At 37.2% G+C, this 9,265-nt stretch overlaps 1 protein-coding gene across 1 annotated transcript; it reads right to left on the reverse strand.

The window, feature by feature from the left end:
- Positions 1–2,401: 2,401 nt before the first annotated feature.
- Positions 2,402–3,426, reverse strand: LOC103212220 (olfactory receptor 4K3-like). The gene is made up of 2 exons (XM_007958223.2): positions 3,415–3,426; positions 2,402–3,340 (listed from the first exon to the last, which is right to left on the reverse strand). Exon 2 carries the CDS (start codon positions 3,326–3,328, stop codon positions 2,402–2,404), a length of 927 nt encoding a protein of 308 aa, XP_007956414.1. The 5' UTR covers positions 3,329–3,340; positions 3,415–3,426.
- Positions 3,427–9,265: the final 5,839 nt, after the last annotated feature.

Raw genomic sequence — 9,265 nt, forward strand, 5'->3', positions numbered from 1 at the left:
AATCTCTATTGGAGAAACAGCACCATATATTGAATGAAGGTTTGACACATATACCCTTCCAGGTACTGCCATGTAGTTGGTGCCATAATTGTGTTTTTAGTAGGCCATTCCATCATTCTATCAAGCCAACTCCTTCAGACTGATTGGGAACATGGTAAGACCAGTGAATTCCGTGAGCACAGGCCCATTGTTGCACTTCATTTGCTGTGAACTGAGTCCTTTGATCCAAAGCAATGCTGTGTGAGATACCATGATAGTGTATAAGGCATTCTGTAAGTCCACAGATGGTAGTTTTGGCAAACCATTGCATGCAGGGAAGGCAAATCCATATCTAGAATAAGGATCTATTCCAGTAAGAACAAAACATTGTCCTTTGCATGAGGGTAGTGGTCCAATGTAATCAACTTGACACCAGGTTGCTGGCTGACCACCCCGAGTAATGGTTCATATTGTGGACTTAGTACTGGTCTCTGCTGCTGACAGATTGGGCATTCAGCAGTGACAGTAGCCAAATCAGCCTTGGCAAGTGGAAGTTCATGTTTCTAAGCCCATGCATAACTTGCATCCTTCCCACCATGGCCCCTTTTTCTTGAGCTCACTGGGCAATGACAGGAGTAGCTGGGAAGAAAGGATGACTGGTTTTCACAGAATGTGTCATCCTGTCCACTTGATTGTTTTAAGTCCTCCTCTGCAGAGATCATCTTTTGGTGGGCATTAACATGTGACACAAATATTTTTACTCTTTTGGTCCATTCAGAGAGATCTATCCACATAACTCTTCCCCATACCTCCTCCCCATACCTCCTTCTCATCGATTTTCCAATCATGCCACCAAGACCATGCCACCAAGCCGTTGGCTACAGCTCATGAATCAGTATTCAATCATACATCTGGCCATTTCTTGTTCCTTGCAAAGTGAACAGTCAGATGCATGGCTCAAAGTTCTGCTCATTGGGAAGATTTCCCTTCACCACTGCCCTTCAGGGAAGTCCCAGAAAGGAGCTACAGTGCCACAGCTGTCCACTTTTGAGTGGTGCTTGCATATCATGAAGAACCATCTGTAAACCAGGCATGAGTTTTCTCTTCCTTAGTCAACTGATCATAAGGAACTCTCCATGAGGTTCTAGGTGCAGACTGGGAGAGGGAAGGTAATGTGACGTGAGTGGAGACAATAAGCATTTGGACAAGGAACTCGGACAGAAGACCAGTTTTTGTTATTTGTAACACCCACCAGATGTTTTGTTTCCTTTTTAGTTGTGGGGGAAGCCAGATGCCATAAATTATCCTTCACTTTAGTAGGAATATATCAACATGCCTTACACCACTGGACCCCTAGAAATTTCACTGAGGTGGAAGGTGTCTGAATTTTTGTCAAAGGGGAGGCTTTTTCCAGCTGACACAGCTGCAGTGGCTGATGAGCTCAAGGTTGGCAGGCAGTATACCAGCTGTTGACTCCAGTGGTGAAAAATACAAGATCACCAAGCAGAATGGTGGATTGTTCACTCAAGGACAGTTGAAGGCAGCAAACAGGATCCAGATCCATGGAAAATTCTCTCATTTTCCCAGAAGTCCATAAATACATTGGAAGCAGGCCTATGGAAACTCCCTTTCAAAGGATTGAGTGCTCAGAATATATACATCCAATCTCATCATGGGAATAACCACATCACAATTGCTTAAACCACTCAGAATTGTAGTCCAGCCAAGTAGACACACAACCCCAAATATCACATACCCCTTGGAAAACTCCCTGTATACTGACTGGCTGTTCATAGCAGACCTCATCACGCAGACAAATAATTTTGTCAGATCTCCTTTAGGGGAATGATTACATCACAATAGCTAAACCACTGAGAATTATGACACAGCCAAGTTCCCATATAACCTTAAATATCACGTGTGGTACAGATTCAGTGTCACAACCTGGAAACCAGTAACAGAATACATAGAACAGCAGCATGTATGTAGCAAGACATGTTGAAAATAACTTATATTTACACATAGGGATATCTAATTTTGTGTGCAGTAATTAAACCACTAATTTTGAATTGCAATTCTGAACTTCAATTTAATACACTAGGACAAAAAAGCATTAATTATGGGCCTAGGTTTTGTTATTTGTAGCATGCTTAAATACACTTAATTTACATGGTTAAGTACATGAATCTATTTGGATTCTGAATTCAGTTAATGGGTGCACCAAAGTTATGCCTATTTAGTTCTTAGTTTGGGATAGTTTATAAGGAGGGTAATATATTGCAAGAAATATTACCATATATTCAAGGAATTATTATAATATATTTAACTTCTTAGTTCAAGTACAAATAGCTTGAATAACAAAATATATAAGTGGGTGACCTTATTATGGCTGTCATTATCATAAGGGAAAGGCAAGAAACTGCTAGGACCTTACCTTTTGCCTCCTCAGTTTCTGCATGGCCATTATTACCTCCTTATTTCTTAATGTGTAGATCAAAGGGTTTAAGAGAGGGGTGAAAACAGTATATAATATAGAGAAAACCTTATCCACTGGGAAGTTGTTGAAAGGCCAGGCATAGATGAAGATACAGGGCCCAAAGAAGAGGGTCACCACAGTGAAATGGGCAGTCAGGGTGGCCCGGGCCTTGGCCAGGCCTGCTGACGATCGACGTCGCACAGTGACCAAGATGACTGTGTAGGAGATGAGCAAAAGCACAAAGGAGACCATAGCCAATAGTCCACTGTCTGTAAGCATCAGTATCTCAAGCATATAGGTATCAGTGCAGGCAAGTTTAATAACCAAGAGAAGGTCACAGAAAAAGCTATCAACTTTATTTGGACCACAGAAGGGAAGATTTACTGTGAAGACCATCTGGCTTACTGAGTGCAGGATGCCAATGAGCCAGGAGCCCACCACAAGGCCTATGCACTTGTGTACACTCATGATGACTGCATATTGCAGGGGTCGACATATGGCTACATACCTGTCATATGCCATGGCCACAAGGAGCATCATTTCAGCACCACCAAAAGCGTGCTGAAAGAATATCTGAGCCATGCAACCTTCAAAGGAGATGATCTTATGCTCCATGAGGAAGTCAACCATCATTTTGGGAGTGGCAAAAGTGGAGAGACACAAATCAATGAAGGAGAGATTGCTGAGCAGGAAGTACATGGGGGTGTGGAGAGCAGGTTCAGAGAGCACTGTGAGCACAATGAGGAAGTTTCCCAGCAAGGTGGATAAATAGAAAAGTGTGAAAAATGTAAAATAGAAAAGTTGTAGTTCTTGAGGACCTGAAAGACTGTATAACACAAATTCAGTCACTCTTGAGTTATTTCCTTGGTCCATGACTTCAAGTTTCTGAAATCAGAGGAAAAAAATTTCCTGCAAAGTGAAATGAAAATAGTATCAAAGGATTGTGGAAGTAAACAAGCGAGGTCAAGCCTGGCATCAACTCTCAGGCAATATGCTTATGTATTTTAGATCTTCATGTTGTTGTGTGCCGTTAAGTATATTCTGACTTAGTGGCCCCAAAGAATGGAGTAGAACTGCTCCATAGGGTTTCCTAGACTGCAATCTTTACAGGAGCATATTGCCGGGTCTTTTCTCCTGTGGAGTTACTGGTGGGTTTGAACGACTTACCTTTCAATTAGCAGCTGAGTGCTTACTCACTGCTCCACTAGCACTCCTTTAGATCCTCACAAGTGTGCAAATGCACATTATCTGCTAACTTTTATTTGCAGTGAGTATATGCTTGCCTTTTATCTCTGCATCCCAGCATGCATGTATATTCTAAAATACAATTTTTATACCTCACCTCCACCTTCTCAAATCCTAAGAAATAGGACAGTAATGCTCTGGAGTCAAGTGGATATCAAGGTTTCAAATCTTCTCATAATTCCTAGCAGTGTAACCAAGGAGAAGTTCATCAAGCTCTCCAGGGTTCATTTTTTTCATCTGTCAATTGGGGAAATAATGATATATGCCTATAGCATTATTGAAAGAATTAAGAGTTATAAAAGTTAAAATATTCAGAATAGTACCTGGCCAATATTACAAGTTTAATAGATATTAGATACTATGCCTTTTGTCCACCTAAGATGAAACTATTTCTGTGCACAAACTAATATGGTAGACAAAAATTCTACTTAATAGAACAAGATCTTTCAAGCACTTTGATTTTACATTAAGTATGTAACTATTTGATTTAATACCACAATTAATATCATAATGTTATGTTTTTATTGCAGAGTTCTTAATTTAGACTATTTGTAAAGTCATGATAGCCCTTCTACACCCAGTGACTCAAAATTTAATTGAATTTCATATGTGATCTTCAGTATGAAGTACAAAAAAAATTGCTAATATAATCAAGATTTCTTATCTATAACTTACATAAATGCATTTTATATTTCTGAAGGAAAAGAACCATAATTTGTCCTTTTTTTTTTTCTTCAGGGCACATTGTTCATAGATTGTGTTCAGTAATACTTGTAGAACTAAATGCAGTTTTAGTTTCATATCTGCTAAGAGAGAAGTGCCTTTATTTTACAGGCTAATTATCTCTGTGTACTTTAGAGAGAACTCTAGAAAAATTGTTTCTTAAGATTCTTAGGTTGTTTTTCTTTCTTTCTTTCTTTCTTTTTGTCTGAGTAATAAAAATGGTCTGTTCGGTAAATTTTCAAGTTTTAAGATAGTAAGAAAATTAAATTACTAAAGTCATCATGTAGAAAGTAAACAAAATGCCAGAAAAATTATACCTGAATGCAACAACATAGGGTTTTTCTTTGGAAATAGGGTCCCCATTTTTTTATTTTTCAACTGCATTCCTCTAACATCAGAAAGACAATGGCCAGATACATTCATTTACCTGTAAATTATAACCATATACTACTACTATAACAACATACTGTAACACTAAAATACTACATTAAATATTAAAAGTAACTGAAATTTAAGACAGAAGATTTCATAAATTGCAAGAGAACTACTTATATTTTTCTCACATTCCAGCAACGCATCTGCTGGAATATATATGCCCCTACTTTGGATTCTACTGATCAAGAAATGGAAGTGACTCATTTTCTGGAGAGAAATGTCAAAATAGCCTGACTCAGGAGAAAGGAAGTCATTGCATGTAGCACTGTGTTTCTCAAAGAGAAGACAGGAATTCCCTGTGGGGCTTTCCCTAGGTTCCCTGGGTGGTACAATGGTTAAGTGCTTGACTATTAGCTCAAAGGATGGCAGACTGAACACACCCAGAGGTTCCACATACAAGCCTGGCAATCTGCTTCCAAAAGGTCACAACCTTGAAAACCTTATAGAGCAGTTCTATTCTGCACACATGGGGTCTTTGTGAGTGGAAATTGACTCGACAGCAACTAAAACAAAACAAAGATGCTTTCCCACCTTGGGCAAAATAATCAAGATGGTAAAGTGTATGTCTAGCTCCTTCTGTCTCGACTTTCCCTGTTCAACAAGTCAGTTAATTTCTCCCCTTTTCTCTGTTCCATTTTCCAACTCCAAGGTCATCATTCCCCTTTCTCCAGACAGAGCCACAGTCAGACAAAGTGAACTTTCTTAACTGTTCATAAATTTGTTTCCTTACTTGAGATTAAAGAAAGGTGTTATAGGAATCTGAAACTTTTTCTAAAATCACCTACAAAGAGGTCTCTTTTTACTCTTGTAACAGTATATAGATACAATGAAAACCTTTAAAAGGCCTGTTTTACTGATAACAGTGGAAAACCATTTTGCTTTGTAAACTTTCACAGAGTCACAATAAAGAGTTTAAATAAAATAAAAAATAAAAAAGCAATACAAAAAACAAATAAGTAGAATGATAAGATTTAAAATGTTCTTTAATTAGAATACATAAGGATAAGAAAAACCAAAACTAAACTCACTGCCCTCCAGTCAGATCCGACTCATAGTGATGCCTCCTTGGGTTTCTGAGACCGTATCTCTACGGAAGTAGATTGCCCAATCTTCCTTCTGAGGAGTGGCTGGTGGGTTTGAACCGCTGGCCTGCTGGTTAGCAGTCAAATGCCTTAGGTTGTACGCCACCAGAGCTCCCACTTCTAAAAATACAATTTTTAGATAATATATATATATGTAGGATAATAACTACATATATAAGAATTATAAGGTATATACTTACTATCCCTGAGTGTTTTACTTCAACCAAGAAAACCAAAACTCACTGCTACGGAGCCCATTCTGACTCATGGAAACCCAAAACGACCTGTAGTACCACCCTATAGTGTTTCCAAAGCTGTAAATCTTTATAGAAATAGATTGACTCATCTTTTCCCCAAGCGGTTGTTGTATTTGAACTGCTGAACTTTCAGATCACCAGCCAAATGCTTTAATCACAATTCAACTAGAGCCCATGTTCTAATTAAAGGAGATACATATATCGCTATACAAACAATACATATTGTTTCATAACCTACCAATCAACAATTATAAATATTTTTTTTTGTCCAATAGAGTAAGTTTATGTCAGCTTTTAAAAATGTATTTTTCAGATTTTATTATAAATATTTTCAGATTTCCCTATTATATAATAACCATACCTTTAGCAAAAAGTTTTTGGTTATGCATAATCATTTTTTTTAGATATGTCATTCTAAGTATACCCTAAAACTTTCAATTCTTTAAACCAAAACTTATCTCACTAAACTGATGTATGAGAATATGTATTCTTCACATCTCCCTCTCTAGCCGAGACAGTGTGCCACACTTTTCATCTTTATTTGCTACGTGAAAATGTTTCTGATTTGTATTTCAATGCATTTAATGATTATTAATGGGGTGGGCCATTTAGTCTTTAATGAATTAGCCATTTGTATTATTTTCTTCCTCAGTTGCTTATCCATGTCCTTTGATAATTTTTTATGGGATCCTCCATCTTATTTATTTACAAAGACATTTTAATACTAAATAAGGTATCCTTTTTTAAGGAAGTTCACAAATAGTTTGGTCTTTGTCTTTTAATTTTATTTTTGTCAAATATTTTACAAAAGAATTGTAAATGTTTCAATAAATTCAGATCTAAAGTTTTTTCCAAATGATTTCTGTCTTGTTGTCCACCTCAAAAGTCTTTGGCCACCAATACATTTTTATTATTTTATAAAAAATATAGTGAAAATGTTTTAAATTTATAAATTCAGTTTTAAGCACAACTTTTAAAGCAATGATGGCTATGGGAAAGGTATAGGGAGTTATTTCTTAATAGTGAAAGTTTTAGAGGTTACATCTTCAAAGGCAAATTTTATCATGAGGGACACTGTTGGGTGGGGATGTTTGTGAAGCATACTGTTTCTATGGAAACCAAAGTGTTACACTATGCAAATGTTAACAGTGGTTATTGCTTATTGGTTATTCACTAATCTTTCTACTTTGAAAATCTCTAAGTTTATCTAGTTACTTAGAAATGATGTTAAATGTATGTGTGTGTGTGTGTGTGTGTGTGTATGCTGCTACTTTCAGCTATTCCATAAGACAATGTCTGTAAAAACCCAGGAGCTAGTAAATATAAACTGTAATTGCCTTGTTATACACTCTTCTAGAATTTTTGAATGAAGTATTAACAGCTATCATTTCTTGTATGCTCCTTATTTGGTAGGGATACTGTCAAGTATTTTTTAAGACTATCAATATGTATATACATAGATAAATATGTATGTGTGTGTGTGTGTGTGTGTGTATATATATATATACCAAAATAACCAAGCTCACTGCTATGGAGTCGATTCCATTTCATAGCCATCCCTTTTGGGTTTCTGAGGTGCTGAATCTTTATGGAAGTTGATTGCCTCATCTTCCTTCCATAGAGTGGCTGGTGGTTGTGAACTGCCAACCTTCTGGTTAGCAGTCAAATGCTTTAGGCACTATGCCACCAGAGCTCCAAATATACACATATATGCAGAAGTATACAGAAATATAAGGAGCCCTGGTGGTGCAGTGTCTAAGGCATTTTGACTCCTAACCAGAGGTTGGCAGATTAAACACACCAGCTACTCCAGCTACTCTGTGGATGGAACACAGGGCAATCTACTTCTGTAAAGATTTACAGTCTTGGAAACCCAATGAGGGTTGCTATGAGTCAGAATCTACTTGATGGTAGTGTTTTTTTTTTTTTTTTAATATAAGTATACTCATATATATAGATATAGATATAGATATAGATACACAGATGTATATATAAACATATACAGAATATATACTTCCAAATATTTATATTGAAAAATTATATTTCTAGATAACATATATCAAGACCAAACTCACTGCCATCCAATTGATTCCAACTCCTAGCAACTCCAACTAGTTTTTGAAGGTGGTACACCTTTATACAAGCAAACTGCCCAGTCTTTCGTCCATGAAGCAGCTGGTGGGTTTGAACTGCTGACCTTCAGGTTAGCAGCCAAATGCCTTAACCACTATACTCCACCAGAGCTCCTTAGATAATATATATTATAAATATAAATATATATGCCATACAACAGTCATATATATGTCATACATATATAGAGAATCTAGAACCCACCTGCCACTACTCAGAAGGAAGGCTGGACAATCTACTTCTGTAGTGAACTGCCTAGGAAACCCAAGGAGGGGTCGCTATGAGTCGGATTCCATTCCACGGCAGTTCGTTGTGTTGTGTTGTTGTAGAATGGTCGCAGTAACCCTTCAAGTATAGTTTTATTCTTAGATTACAGAATCTCAGTGAAGTTAAATATTTTACCACATGATAAGACAAAAGAATCACAGAACTGGAATTTTCATTTTATAAACTAGGTTTTAAGCATTCTGTAATAGTATGTTTATTTCATTATGTGCACAGAGATAAATGCAAAAACTCAATAAACTTAAGTGCATAAATAAGGTAAAGAAGCAATTTAGGCTAATATACTGGCATTCACATCAGAACCACATTTTATGTCATATAACTGGAGAATAAACTCAGTTATCACAGTGACTGAGTCTGCAGAAAAATAAAATGCATTTTTTTGGGGCATGAGGTTTAGCAACATACAAAAAACTAGCTCATCTAAGGACATTGTGGGGAGCTCTGGTGGCATAGTGCCTAAGGCATTTGACTGCTAACCAGAAGGCTGGCAGTTCAAACTCACCAGCCACTCCTCATAAGGAAGACTGGGCAGCCTACTTCAGTAGAGATACCACCTACCAAACCCAAGAAGGGGTCTCTATGAGTTGGAATAGACTCAATGGCAGTGAGTTTGTTTTTTGGTTTAAGGACATTGAGAGGGAATTCAAACA

Source organism: Orycteropus afer, unplaced genomic scaffold (genome assembly GCF_000298275.1).
Source record: "Orycteropus afer afer isolate SDZICR_OR568_19922 unplaced genomic scaffold, OryAfe1.0 scaffold00883, whole genome shotgun sequence".
NCBI classification, from domain to species: Eukaryota; Metazoa; Chordata; class Mammalia; order Tubulidentata; family Orycteropodidae; genus Orycteropus; species Orycteropus afer.